This window comes from Nannospalax galili, unplaced genomic scaffold, assembly GCF_000622305.1.
Source record: "Nannospalax galili isolate Female #2095 unplaced genomic scaffold, S.galili_v1.0 scaffold23, whole genome shotgun sequence".
NCBI classification, from domain to species: domain Eukaryota; kingdom Metazoa; phylum Chordata; class Mammalia; order Rodentia; family Spalacidae; genus Nannospalax; species Nannospalax galili.
The window spans coordinates 1,968,409-1,983,289 of NW_008350771.1; the positions used below are offsets into that span (position 1 = coordinate 1,968,409).

The 14,881-nt window shown below is 45.7% G+C and overlaps 1 protein-coding gene across 2 annotated transcripts in view; it reads right to left on the bottom strand.

Moving 5' to 3' along the window:
• Smpdl3b (sphingomyelin phosphodiesterase acid like 3B) overlaps nucleotides 1–9,466 on the bottom strand; it is a 35,516-nt gene extending 26,050 nt beyond the window's left edge. The window contains exon 1 of one of the 2 annotated variants that reach the window (XM_008847974.3): nucleotides 9,398–9,466. In XM_008847974.3, the coding sequence (XP_008846196.1) occupies nucleotides 9,398–9,458 (61 nt within the window). In that variant the 5' untranslated portion in view covers nucleotides 9,459–9,466. The remainder of the gene's footprint in view (nucleotides 1–9,397) is intronic. The other variant, XM_029570859.1, reaches the window with a different exon arrangement.
• Between the last annotated feature and the right edge of the window lie 5,415 nt (nucleotides 9,467–14,881).

Genomic DNA, 14,881 nt, shown 5'->3' on the forward strand with positions numbered 1-14,881 from the left:
GATAGCCACCATGTGGGTGCTGGGAATCAAACCCAGGTCCTTTTTTTTTAAATGTAACCCAGGCTGGCCTTGAACTCAAGACCCTCCTGTCTCCATCTACCAAGTACTGGGACTACAGGTGTACATCAGCTCTTGATGACTGCTCATCAAGAGACAGTCGAACAGGTACAGCTTCTGCTGGATAAGCCTGTGTTTCTGGCTGAGACAAAGGAGATGTCTAGGACTGTCTCACTCTCCACCACAGCTGTCACTTCCTTCTCCACTTCCTGGATCACTCGGAGTCACCGGTCAACATCCTTCCCCTAGGAAGAGGAAGCTGAGCCTCAGCCTGGGGCCAGAATATGAATGTGACTCTAAGACAGGCCCTGACTCAACTTTTCTCAGATTCTCTTGAGATCTTGCAAGATCTTCTGACCTACACCTGGTCTCAGGAAAGGATCTGAAACTTGCTTACACTAAAGTATAAATGACTGATTAAGCAAATCATTACCCCTCCCATGTGTGTCACAGATGACCTGCCCTGGAAAGCCCTGGGAAGCCCTGGGAAGCCCTGGGAAGCCCTGGGAAGCCCTAGGAAGCCCTGGGAAGTCCTGGGAAGGCAGGATTACTATCCTCACTTTACTGATGAGGAAGCAAAGGTTCAAAGGTCCACGTGCCTGAGATCATGTGGCCACTGGCAGGTGTCCTATGGCTGACTCTCTCCAGGGCAATGTGATTGCTCATGGAGTGAACCCCGAACCTTGCTGTTTTACATAGGTGTCTTGGTTGACAGTAGCTGCCTGCATTTTGTTCTTTGAACCCAAATTGACTATTTATTTTTGTCTCTTTGAGACAGGGTATCCCTGTAGCTCCAACTGGTCTAGAACTCATTATGTAGACCAGGCTGGCCTTGAACTCACAGAGGTTCGCCTGCCTCTGCCTCTGGAGTGTTGGGACTAAAAGTGTGCGCCACCATGCCCAGCCAAGTCTTTATAAAGGGGAGGGAGGGGGTTTAACCTTTTCACGCAGACTACAATCCCTAATACATTTGAAATTATTCCTATGGGGGCAAAACCCTAAGCCAGAGTTAAGGAACTCAGTACTTCATTCTAATCAGCAGGTGGACAGAGCTAGTGGGCTTTCCAAGCACCTGAGCATCTGCTGGGTCATTCCTGTATCCAAGCCTCAGGTGGAGCTGGCCAGGCTGATACAAGAGGCCTGGTCGTCTAAAGACCTGGAAAGAAGCTAGTGCTGAGCCCCAAGGAGGCTATTTCTCAATTAACCACAGGCACCAGCTGCTTGGTCTCTCTGATGTCAGCTGCAGTGAGCATTGCTCCAGTCCAGAAAGTTCTAGCTGGTGGCAAAGCCATGTCACTTGTCAGTTTCTAGTAACAATGAAACTATGCCCAGCCTCCAGCCTTCCTAGCTCTTCTGAGTAGGGTGTGTGTGTGTGTGTGTGTGTGTGTGTGTGTGTGTGTGTGTGCTGAAGGCTTGATGCCAGGAGAAGCCAGAATCATGAATGTACAAGAAGAGAGAAATACAGAGGGCTCCAGGTTCCTCACAGTGGAGGTCTGAGTCTCAGTGATGCTGTCTGCCACTCACCCTGATACTTTCTCAGCCACATCTCTTTCTCCCCCCAGGACCCCATCCCTGCATCACCCAGGTCATCCTGTGGCTGCTCCCTCCTCCTTGTTCAGGTCATAGTCCAAAGGTCACCTCCTCAGAGAAGCCTTCCTTATCTCAGGGAACCCTTCCCCAGGCCTATCTGGTTCAGAGCTGTTGCCTCCCCATCTTCTGTTCCCTCCTTGCACTCTCACTGATGAGATGACCTTGCTGATCATCACCTGTCTTCTGAGTGTTAGCATGACTTGTTCCTCTGGTTCTCACAGCTACAGCACTGCCTGGAATGTGGAACACTGGAACAAGAAGACCCCAGAACACATTAAGCTCCTGGAGCTACGTGTCCACCTCATCTCACCTCTGCAGCCCTTCTATATGGTAGCAATAATCTTTCTGGGTGTGTGTGGTGCTAAGAATCAAACCCAGGGACTCATACAAGATAGGCAAGTTGCTCTATCACTAAACCACCCCCCAAGCCCTCTCTCCACTGCCTTGTTTGAAGATGGGTCGTATTATGGTGTCCAGACTAGCCTCAAACTCCTTGGATCAGGTGACCTTCCCATCTCAGCTGTCCAAGTAGTTGATATAACTGGCAGTGTATGCCATCATAACTGGCTGAAGTGAGGATTCACACACTCACTTGGCAGATGAGGAAAATGAAATCCAAAGCCAGCCTCTCTGACTCTGAAGGCAGAACAGTGTCAGCATGACTGTTAGCTTTAATGCCAGGAAAATGGCTGCTATTCCTAAGAAAACAGGGTAGCCAGGTGTGATGGCGCTCACCTAAATCCCAGCACCTGGGAGATGAAGACAGGAGGATCAAGATCATCCTTAACCACATAGCAAATTGAAGGCTAGCCTGGGCTACATGAGACTCAGTCTCAGAAACAAAATGAAGGGAAGGGGGCTAGAGAGATGGCTCAGCAGTTAAGAGCACTGGCTGCTCTTGCAGAGGACCTGGGTTCGATTCCCAGCATCCACATGGCAGCTAACAACTGCCTGCAACCCCTCACTGACCAAAGTTCTAGGGGATCCAAAGCCCTCCTCTGACCTCTGTGGGCATTGCACAACATGGGTACACTTACATACATGCAGGCAACACACTCCTACACATAAAATAAAAATAATAAAATGTTTTAAGTAAAAAACCAAAGGGATTGGAGAGATGACTCAATTTTTAAGAGCATTTGCCATGCAATTATGGGGACCCTGAATTTGGAATCTTAGCACACACACAACAAGATGGATGTCCTTCAGAGGCCTGTATCCCCAGTGCTGTTGGAAGTAGAGTCAGGAAGATCACTGGGGCTTGCTGGTTGCCAGTCTAGCTGAGAAAACACAAGCCTCAAGTTCAAGAAGAGATCCTGCCTCAAAGGAATAGGCGGAGAGCGATACGGGAAGACACGTAAAGTCCTCTTCTGGCCTCTACATGCTCACACATACACTCACATGGACACACTAAAATAAATAATCTTTTTAAAAAAGCCAGGTGTGGCACTGTATGCCTTTAACCCCAGCATTCAGGAGGCAGAGGCAGGCAGATCTTTGTGAGTTCCAGGTCAGCCTGTTCTACATGGTGAGTTCCAGGCCAGCCAGGGCTACATAGTGAGACCCTGTCTCAAAAACAAAAACAAAGAGCAGAATCCTCACCCAGAGATCTTGTTAAAATGCAGAGACTTTATACAGACTCATGTTGCTTCTTTTGAGTCTTTCTTTTCTTTTTTCTCTTTTTGGTCATTTTGAGACAGGGTCTCCCTATAGCCCAGGCGTTGAACTCACAGAGATCCGCCTGCCTCTGCCTCACAAGTGCTGGGATTAAAGGTATGCGCCACCATGCTTGGCTTTGAGTCTTCTACGGTAAGGAACTATTTACTTGTTTGTTTTGAGACAGGGTCTCACTATGTAGCTGGCTGACCTGAAACTCATTATGAAGACCAGACTGATCTTAAATTCATAAGGGATCCACTGGCCTCTGCCTCCTAAGTGCTGAGATTAAAGGCATGCACCAACTCACTTGAATTTTTAAAAAGGTAAGCAGTATCAGGAATGGTGATACACCCTTGTAATCCTAGCACTTAGAAGGTGGAAGCAGGGAGATTTGGAGTTCAAGGCCAGCCTTGACTACACAGCCAGTTTGAGGCCAGTCTGAGCTACATAAGACTGTCTCAAAAAACAAAAAAAGGGGCTAGAGAGATAGCTCAGTGGTTAAGAGCACAGGCTGCTCTTACAGAGGACCTGGGTTCGATTCCTAGCACCTACATGGAGGCTAACAAATATCTATTAACCCAGTTCCAAGGGATCCAATGCCATCTTCTGGCCTCCATGGGCATTGCATGACATGGATGTACCCAGACATGTAGGCAAAACACTCATACACATAAAGTAAAAATAAATCAATAAAAAAAGTTTAAAAAGAGAGCATAGGGGGCTAGAGTGATACCTCAGTGGTTAAGAGCACTGGATGCTCTTTCAGAGAACCTGGGTTCAGTTCCCAGCTCCCACATAGCAGCTAAAAACTGTCCATAACTCCAATTCCAGGGGTTCCAATGCATTGTATGACACAGGTGCACTTAAACACCTAGAGTTAATACATTCATAGACACAAAAATAAATAAACACAGAATGAGAGACAGAGAGAGAGAGAGGACTGCCAAATTTCTAAATGACTATATCATTAGCTGACCATAACACACACCTGTAATCCTTGCACACAGGAGACTGAGGCAAGAGGATCTCATAAAAATTTTAAACTAGCCTGGTCTACACAGTGAGCTCCTGGCCAGCAAGGACTACCTATCAAGGCCCTGTCTCAAACAAACAAACATGGAACTGGAGAGATGGCTCAGTGTTAAGAGCACTTGTCTGCTCTTGCAGAGGGACCTGGGTTTGGTTCCCAGCACCCACATGGTAGCTAACAACAATTTATAACTCCAATTCCAGGGGGTTGACACCCTCTTTTGACCTTCACAGGCATTGCATGTACATGGTGTGCTTACATACATGCATGCAAAACACATACATAAAATTAAAATTAAATAGTTTAAAAATAAAACAAAAAGTAATCTAATCTTCATTATTATTCATGAGTTACTATTACCCATTGTGGTGGTTTGAATGAAAATGTCCCCTACAGGCTCCAAGTATTTGGACATTTTGTCCCCAGATGATGGTGGTTTTGGGAGGTCTTAGAGGTGTGGCTATCCTAGAGGAAGCACATCACTGGGGGTGGGCTTAGAGAGTTCTTAAGCCTTGCCAGATCTCCAGTTGCTCTCTTGCTTCCTGTGCCTGGTGATGATGTGAGAGTTTAGCTTCTGCTGCTCCTGCTCCAGCCACCTCCAGCCACCATGCCTCCCTACCATAACGGGCTATAATTCCCCTGGAACTGTAAGCTCAAATAAACTCTTTCTTCTATAAATTTCTTGGGTCAGTGTTTCTATCACAGCAACAGAAAAGTGACTAACACAGTAATTGGTACCAGAGAGTGGGCTGTTGACTGTGAAGAACCTGACCATGTGGGGTTTTGAAGAAATGTGGAAGACTTTGGAAGTTTGGGCTAGAAAAGCAGTTGACTGCTGTAAGGGGAGCTTAACAGACCATTCTGGTAAACACCTAGAATAAAGCAGTGCTGAGAACCATGTAGTTCCAGAGGGAAATAAGGACTTAAACAGCACTTGAGATATTTATTTTGGCAAAGAGTCTGGCTGGCATCTGCCCTCAACCTAAAAGCTTGTCTGAGGCTAAGTTGAAAAGCAATGAAATGATTTCTCTGGCAGAAGAAATTTCAAGACAGCCTAATGTAGAAATGGTGGCATGGATATTAATTGTGAATATTATGCAGATCTACAGTAAAAATGAGCAAATGGGGCAAAAAGAAATACAGTTTGGATGAAAAAGAGAACTAGGAAGATAAATGTTGGCACCTTGGCATGTGCTCTTTGATAAGGAGAAAGGAGATTAAAGTGATTAAGGAGGGGCCTAGAGACTGAGACTTAAACTAAAGGCAAGACGACACCCAGTTAAGCCTCCAACTCAAGAAAGGAAAATGCTGCAAGGGCCACTGAAGAAAAAATCTTCTAAAATGGACAAAGCAAGCTGGGGTCCATCCCAAACTTGCAGTCAAACTTGGCAGTGTCATTCACCTGGTGCTGGCTTTAGAGACATGAAAGATGCAAGAGTGAAGGGGTCATCAATTCTTCCTCCGCAGTTTCAGAGAGATCCTCGGAGGCCAGGCAGCATGCAGCAGGGGCTTCCCTGTCTAGAGAAGACACTGATAGGCCATTGCATGAAGCTGTGAAGGTGAAGCCTGGTTAGCAATGGAGACCCCCCAAAAGACCCCCCAAAAGAGCTGTGAAGCATCTGCCAAGAAGACCTGCACACAGGGAGTGGTACCAACACAAGAGAGAGATGTGTGTTGCTCGCAGCAAAGCTAGAGAGGCTGAGCCATCTAAGCCCTTCGGAAGTAAAGTCCCAGAAGTTGGACATGGAGCTACTGGATTTGGTGTTTTCCCTGCTGGTTTTCAGTCTTGTTTGGTCTGGTATTTCCTTACTGTGCCTCCATTCCTCCCTTTTGGAATGGTAATGTGTATTTGGTGCCACTGTATGCTGGGAGTATGTAATTTGTCTTTTGATTTTATAGAGGCTTACAGTTAAGATATTTAACTGAGTGTAAGAAGAGACTTTGGACTGTGGACTTTTGAATAGTATTGAGACTGATAATGACTATGGGGACTTTTAAATTGGACTAAATGCACTTTGCATTTTATATGGTCATGAGCCAACAGGGGCCAGGGGGTGGAATGTGGTGGTTTGAATGAAAATGTCCCACGTAGGGACATTTTGTCCCCAGATGGTGGTGCTGTTTTGGGAGGTTTTAGAAGGTGTGGCTATCCTAGAGGAAGCATGTCACTGGGGGTGGGCTTAGAGAGTTCTTAAGCCTTGCCAGATCTCCAGTTGCTTTCTTGCTTCCTGTGCCTGCATGACGATGTGAGAGCTTAGCTTCTGCTGCTCCTGCTCCTGCTCCAGCCACCTCCAGCCACCATGCCTCCCTGCTGTGACCAACTGTAATTCCCCGGAACTGTAAGCTCAAATAAACTCTTCCTTCTATAAATTGCTTTGGTCAGTGTTTCTATCACAGCAACAGAAAAGTAACTAACACACCCATAAATCATTATTTCTTTTTTAAATATTTCATTTATTTATTTTTTCAGTCATTTTGAGACAGGGTCTCCCCTGTAGCCCCAGGTGGCCTGGAACTCACTATGTAGACCAGGCTGGCCTTGAACTCACAAAGATCCACCTGCCTCTGCCTCCTAAGTGCTAAGATTAAAAGCATGTGCCACCATGCCTGGTTTTTATTTGTTATTTTAAGTTTTTAAGTCTGTATGTGCACCTATGTCGTACAATGCCCACAGAGGACAGAAGAGGATGTCAGATCCACTGGACTTTGAGTTATGGACAGTTGTTAGCTGCCATGTGAGTGCTGGAAACCAAACCCAGATCCTCTGCAAGAGCAGCCAGTGCTCTTAACCGCTGAGCCATCTCTCAAGGCCCCCTACCCAGAATACTTTTTAAAATTTACTTTTGTTTTAAAACTATATATGTGTTCATTCCAGCAAAGTTGAAGAAAATATAAAAGATAGTCCCTAAAAAAAATCCACCAGGAAGGCATGAAGTTTAAGGCAGCTTTCCACAGAGTTTGACCTGCTGGTGGGATTTCGGGATGTGTCCTTCAAGGGTCTCTTTCTCCTCATCTGTAAAATGAATGTGATAGTACCTACTCTACTGGGGCCCCAAATCAAATGAAGCCAAGGTATGATGGTATGTGCCAGTGGTCCCAGCTACCTAGGAGACAGCAAGAGGATCACTTGAGTCCAGGAGTTCAAGGCAAGGCCAGGGGGCACAGGCAACATAGTGAGCTTCCTGAGATTTCATGTGAAGAAGAAGAGGAGGAGGAGGAAGTTCATCATCCAGCCAGTAGATAACTTGCCACCAAGCCTGATGACCTGGGTTCAATCCCCAGGCTCCACATGGTGGAAGGAGAGAACTGAGACCTAGAAGTTGTCCTCTGGCCTCCACACAAGCCCCTAAGAAAACATTTTAAAAGTGAAAGAGGGGCTGGAGAGATGGCTCACTGGTTAAGGGCACTAGATGCTCCTGCAGAGGACCCAGGTTCTGTTCTCAGCACCCATATAAGGGCTAACAATCATCTGTAATTCCAGTTATAAGGGATCCAATACCCTCTTCTGACCTCTGTGGGCACTGCACACATGTGGTATACTTACATACACGTAGGCAAAACACCCATACAGATAAAATTAAAACTAAATAAATAAAAGTAACCTTTAATCCCAGCACTTATGAGGCAGAGGCAGGCAGATCTCTGTGAGGTCAAGGCCAGGCCAGTCTTGTCTATACAGTGAGTTCTAGGCCAGGCAGGGCTACAGGGAGACCCTGTCTCTCTCTCTCTCTCACACACACACACACACACACACACACACACACACACACACCTGAAATTCCCGCACTTGGAAGGCCATGGCAGGAGGATCACGAGTTCAAGGCTAGTCTGGGCTACCTTTCTAGACCTGGCCTCAAAAAGAAAATAAGCAACATTTTTTTTTTTTGCTCTTTTTGAAACAGGGTTTCCCTATAGCCCCTGCTGGCCTGGAACTCACTATGTAGACCAGACTGGTCTCCAACTCACAGAGATCCACCTGCCTCTGCCTCCCAAGTGCTGGTACTACAGGTGTGCGCCACCACGCCTTGCTTATACAACAATGTTTTTAAAGCAAGTGGTGAAGTAGAAGACACTTAGAAGGCACTTAGATAAGCCTCTGGCCACTCTGTGCACATTGCCCACCCCATACGCCCCACCTCCCTGTTCTATTTTTTTCTATCTGTGCCACTAATTATCTCCGAAATACTATGCATTTTTCTCTCTCACTTATTGGGGTTTTCTTTTTGATTGCTGTTTGCTTCTTCCCAGGTGAAGGAATGTTCTGTGAGGACCTGAACTTTCTTTTCTGCCTTCTTCCTGGTTCCTAGAATAACCCATGGGGCAGAGAAGAGTTTTAACTAATGTTTTCATTCTTATTTTATTTACATTTATCTATGAGGAGGGCAAAAGCCATGGAATGTGTGTATTAGAACAACTTGCAGAAGTCAGTTTATTCCTTTCTCCATGTAGGTTCAGGGACTTGAACTCAAGTTGTCAGGCTGGGCATCAATCACCTTTACCCACTGAGCCGTCTCACTGGCCCTTAACCAATGTTTTTGTTTCTTTGTTGCAGTGCCAGGGATGGGACCTGGGGCCTTGTGCATGTTAGGCAAGCACGGTACCACTGAGCTACACCCCAGCCTTCAACCAACCGTTTAATGAAGTTCATGAATCTGCTCCCTCCACCAGTGGCTGGCTCTTCTGTCCCAGACCCTAGTCAGTGTTCCGCTGGCAAAGTCAGTGTCCTGCCCCTGGCTTGCTGCTGCTCCCATTTAAAGTCTTCTGGCTCAAACTGCATTTTTTTTTCTCTTTTTGAGACAGTGTTTCATGCATATTAGGCTGCCATTGAACTCACTATACACCAACTGAGGTGTATCCCTAGGCCACAAACTATACCTTTGATGGCTGTCTAACTCTTTTAACTCTAATTTGCCTTGCTATTTTTTTCACCCCCCACAACCCCGAGCGCTTTGCTATTTTTAGCAGTACTTACAGCTTCCACCAAGCAGCTTCTAGCAGCCCAGACCCCACCCCAGTTCATAGTACAAAACAAAGACAGAGCAGGCCTGCCTGCCGCCCTACCTGGTTCAGCCCCTGATACTCCCCAGAGGGCCAGGAACGTCAGCCACTGGAGCAGCCCCATCCTCAGGATCATCCCTGGGCAGCCGCAGGTCCTCCAGAGCTGTCCCCACTGCAGGCTCCAACCTGCGTGCGGCAGGCCACGTGCCTGAGCAGAACTTCCTTCCAGCTGATACCAGCATTCCAGGATATCCCGGCTGCACTTGCTTTTCTTCCTTGGCCCAGGGCCAGAGGGAGGAAACCTCACCTGCCTTTCAAGATGCTGTGAAGAACCGAGTCCGCCCTCATCGTCTAGAAATGCGTGCTAGGAGCAGAACACAGGATCTCTGCAGCTCAGCTTGCTTTTAAGAAAGGGGTTTTTAAGATATTTGTATTTATTATTTTTATTTTATGTGTATTGCCTGCATGTATGTAAGTGCACCCGTGGAGGTCAGAAGGCCGTCAGAGTTACAGGCGGTTGTTAGCTGCCATGCGGGTGCTGGGAATTGAACCCGGATACTCTGCAAGAACAGTTAGTGCGCTCAATCACTAAGCGAGCTCTCCAGGCTCTCTGCAACTTGCTTTAGGATAACTGAGTAGAATTGAAGACGTTTAATCCGGTCAGCCACTGTAGTCTCCAGAAAACTCACCCAATCTCAGTTACCAAGAGGCAAACAGCAGCGATTCCCAGATTCCCATTGTTCCATCCTAGCAGAGGCAGCAGGGTGAAAGAAATGGCTGCCTTTGGCCACCAAAGGACTTTACATACTTGTCAGAGATGTTCAAACACAAGAACCAAAACTGAAACTGTAATTCCAGCACTTTGGCGGGGAGGGAAGAGGACTAGGGCTTCAAGATCAGTCTTCCACTACATGGTGAGTTTGAGGTCAGTCTGGGCTATACGAGATTTTCTTACAAACAAATAAGCTTAGAATTATTCATTTATCATTCTAAGAACTGGGAACTACCAGAAACTGGGCAGCAAGGGGATGGTGGGGCCAGCAGCACCTGTCCTCAAGAGACAGAGGCCGGATCACAACTTAGCATGTTAGGTGTTAGGTAACCTGAGAAGCCTGAGGAGGGGTACTACTTAGATTGAGGAAAATGAGAGGTTTCTGGGAAGAGATGACACAGGCCTAATCCTTTTGGGTTTGTTGTTTTGTTTAATTAATTTGCTTTGCTTTGCTTTGCTTTGCTTTGCTTTTTTGAGACAGGGTTTCCCACTAATTAATTTGCTTTGCTTTGCTTTGCTTTGCTTTGCTTTGCTTTGCTTTTTTGAGACAGGGTTTCCCTTGCTTTGCTTTGCTTTGCTTTGCTTTGCTTTGCTTTGCTTTGCTTTGCTTTGCTTTGCTTTGCTTTGCTTTGCTTTGCTTTGCTTTGCTTTGCTTTGCTTTGCTTTGCATATTTTAGTTATTTTTTAATGTGTATGAGTGTATTGCCTGCATGTATGTAAGTGCACCCATGTGTGCAATGCCTGTGGAGGTCAGAAGAGGGTGTCAGATCCCTGAAACTGGAGTTACAGGCAGTAGCTCCCGCGTGGGTGCTGGGAACCAAACTTAGGTCCTCTGTGAGAATAGCCAGAACTCTTAACCACTAAGCCATCTCTCTAGCCATTTTTTATTGTTTTGCTTTTTGTTTTTTCTTGTTGTTAATAGTTGGTCTTGGTTTTGATTTTGTCTTTTTGTGAGTTTTCTTGTTGCTGGGATGAAACCCAGGCTCTCACTCATGTAAGACCTTAAAGCCCTATCTGCAGTTTGAATTTAATGAACAAGGAGTCTGAAGAAGGGTTGGGTGGGGGGATCCCAGGCAGAGGAAACATGATACAGCATCCCAGGGAGCTATGATGAGTGGGCTCGACTTAGGGACTAGGGCTGGGAAAATAGGCAAGAATCAGGCTGTCTTCAGATGTTTGAGCTGAGAGTTTTGAGAGGCCATGAAAAGAATCAGAGGTAAAACACAGTCTACTCTGCATGTCAGAAAGGTGGATGTGGAGAGAACAGCAAAGAGGCTAAGGTAGAAAAGTTGTCTTGGTCCATTTTGCATTGCTATAATAAAGGACCTGAGACTGGGTAACGTGAAGAACAGAAATTTATTAGTTCATATTCCTAAAGGCTAGGTAGGAAGTCTAAAGTCAAGGTGTATATGTCTGGCGTCTGGTGTCTAGTGTCCAAGATAGTATATTACACACTGGGTCCTCTGGAGGGGAGCAAAGCTGGGTCCTCATATAGAAAGGAGCTACCCTCTGAATAAGGACATATCCCTCATATGGCCTCTTCCAAAAAAAAGTTGGAGTTGTCTCTAAGTGGTAGCAGGCCCTCAAACAGTAAGTCCTTGGACACTTACTTGGGTTTACAAAATACTGATGTTGGGCTGGAGAGATGACTCCGCGGTTAAGAGCAATGACTGCTCTTGCAGAGGACCTGGGTTCAATTCCAAGCAAGCACATGGTGGTTAACAACCATCTGTAGCTCCAGTTCCAGAGGATCTGGCGCCTTCTGACCTCCGAGGGCATTGCACAACACATATGTAGGCAATACCCTCATACGCATAAAATAAAAAAATTAATAAAATATTTTTTAAAATACTGATGTCAGCCAGGTGTGGTGGTACATGCCTTTGATCCCAGCACTCAGGAGGCAGAGATCTCTGTGAGTTCAAGGCCAGCCTGGTCTACATATTGAGTTCCAGGCCAGATGGGGCTACAGGGAGACTGTCTATATATATATATATATACAGGATGTTGGGTCTGGAGAAATGGCTCAGTGATTAAGAGCACTAGCTGTTCTTGAAGAAGACCCAGGTTTGAATCCCAGCACCCACATGGCATCTAACAACCACCCATAACTCCAGTTCCAGGTGATCCAATGCCCTCTTCTAATCTCCTTGGGCACTGTAGGACACAGGTACACTTACATACATGCACGCAATACACTCACACAAAAAATAATATTTTTTTTAAAAGAAAGAAATGCCAGGCTGTTGGGAGCTATTAATCCATTATGTACATTGAGCTGTGGCAGGCTTGTTTACTGAGTTTGTGTTTTGCACACCAGTACCTAATCTGCCAAGTCAGGAGGAATGTGTTTATATGGTGGAGCTCACGCCTCAGATACAGGTGGGAAAAACAGCTGTTGAAGTTAATTGAGTTAAGATCTCTGATGTTCTTCTGTATAAAAAGGCGGAGCTAAAATAAACCAGGGCTGCAGTCTCGACTGTCAGCCCTCCCAAGTATCTTTTCTCTGTCTCTTGTTTTTTCTTTCAATCCTCACTCCCCCTTTCAGGTACTGTCCATCTTGGCCAGCTGGCACCGGCACTAGGCGTGGTGGCACATGCCTTTAATCCCAACTCAGGAGGCAGAGGCAGGCAGATCTCTGTGAGTTCAAGGCCAGCCTGGTCTATATAGTGAGTTCCAGGCCAGCTGGAGCTACAGGGAGACCCTATCTCAAAACAACAAAAGACTGAAAAAAAGAAAATGAAAGAGAGAACCTAAGAATGGTACAGATTCATCCTGTGAGCGGTGTGTCAGCAGCAGTGTTCAAATAACAAAGTGCTAAGCTCTGTCCCTGTTTAGAGCCCAAAGTCATTCTGGAGGAAGAGGGCATCAGAACAGAAAGAAAACAGACCTCAGAGGCTGATTGCCATTCCCTTCATGACTGTAAAGCAGTGTGACTTTTTCTTTTTTTTACTATTTTATTTATTATTTATTATGTGTATAAATGTATGTGTGTAAGTGCACCTGCGTCATGCAATGCCCCAAGAGTTACAAATGTTGTTAGTCACCATGTGGGTGCTAGGAATCAAACCCGGGTCCTCTGCAAGAGCAGTCAGTGCTCTTAACTTCTGAGACATCTCTCCAGTCCCACAAGTGATTTTCTTGTGTCAGAGCCGGTTGCTTGATTTGGAAGTACCAAACAATGTCTAGGGCATGCTGAGGTCAGCTTGGAAGGTGACCCAGGAACTAGTGGGGAAGGAGGCCAGTCAAGGATCCTTGGGCTGCCATCTCCCCCAGGGTTGAGCAGGAAGTAGGCAACCGCTAGACTTTGAACTGGAATGAGGGTTGGAGGTGCAGGGAGCTCCTCATAAGCTCATCCAGAGGGGATACTGGAGCCCCACCCATCTTCTGGCTGGGTATGGGGCTTCTCTTAAATATTTCAGCTTTTTAATCAGTGTGCCCACAAGGCCCCATTACCATGGCCACCACCAACTCTTAAGGCATCATTGTGTGTGTAGAAGGCAGCCTGTTTATTACCTTGGCTTTTCCTGGGCTGAGACTAAATAGCTGTTTAGATCTCTGCTGGGTTGGCTAGAAAGGTAAACAGAATGGAAAATCCACATGGTTCGGACTTTCTCTCTTTTCTTTCTTTTTTGGGCATATGCATGTGTATGTATTATGTTTGCATGTGTGTTCAAATGTATATGGGTACGTGTGTGTACACACATGCATGTGTATGGGGGGTATGTGTAGACCAGAGGTTGACAAGTGTCTTTCCCAATAGCTCTCCTGTTTATTTACCCCAGACATCCATGCTCTATATTTACAGTGCTGAGATTATAGCAACCACCACACTCGCTTTCATGTGGATTCTAGGGATCCCAACTCTGGTTCTTGTTCTTGTTGAGCGAGCACTTTATCCCCTGAGCCATCTCAGGTTGCTGGACTTTGTTTTCTTATGTATAAAACAGCCCCCTCTTCAAATTGCCTCAAGTATGTATGTGACGTGCGGCAACTGTAATTTTCAGACAATCTCCATCATTTTTTACAGAAAAGCATGTCAGGTCAAACTGACAAGAAAGCTGGGCATGGTGGCACATTTCTATAATGCCAGCATTCAGAAATCTGAGGCAGGAGGATTGCCACAAGTTTGAGGACAACAAGGTGACAGTGTAAGATCCTGTCTCAATAAATAAAAAAAAAAAAAAAAAAAAAAAGGGCCATTAAGATGGTGTCCCAGTTTGGATTCTGGTGCTGTGATAAAAAGACTGATCAAAAGCACCTTGGGGAAGAAAGGGCTTATTTGGCTCACACATCTGGATCACATTTTATCTTTGAGGGAAGCCAGGGCAGAAACCTGGAGACAGAAACTGAAGCAGAGACCATGGAGGAAATGCTTTTTGACTTGCTCCTATGGCCTGTACACAGCCTTGCTTTCTTTTCTCATTTATTTACTTATTTATTTATATATTTATTTATTTATTTATTTACAGAGTCTCACTAGCTACCCCTAACTTTTTTAAAAAATATTTTATTCAGGTTGGGTGTGATAGCACACGCCTGTAATCCCAGTACTCAGGAGGCAGAGACAGGTGGATCTCTGTGAGTTCAAGGCCAGCCTGGTCTACATAGTGAGTTCCAGGCCAGCTGGGGCTACAGGGAGACCCTGTCTCAAAAAAAAGAAATAAAATTAACCCTTTAAAAATATCTTATTTTTATTTATTTTTATTTTTTATATTTTGGAAACGGGAAAAGAAGCCGATAAAAGTACTCTTTATACTTTCATTTCCCTCATA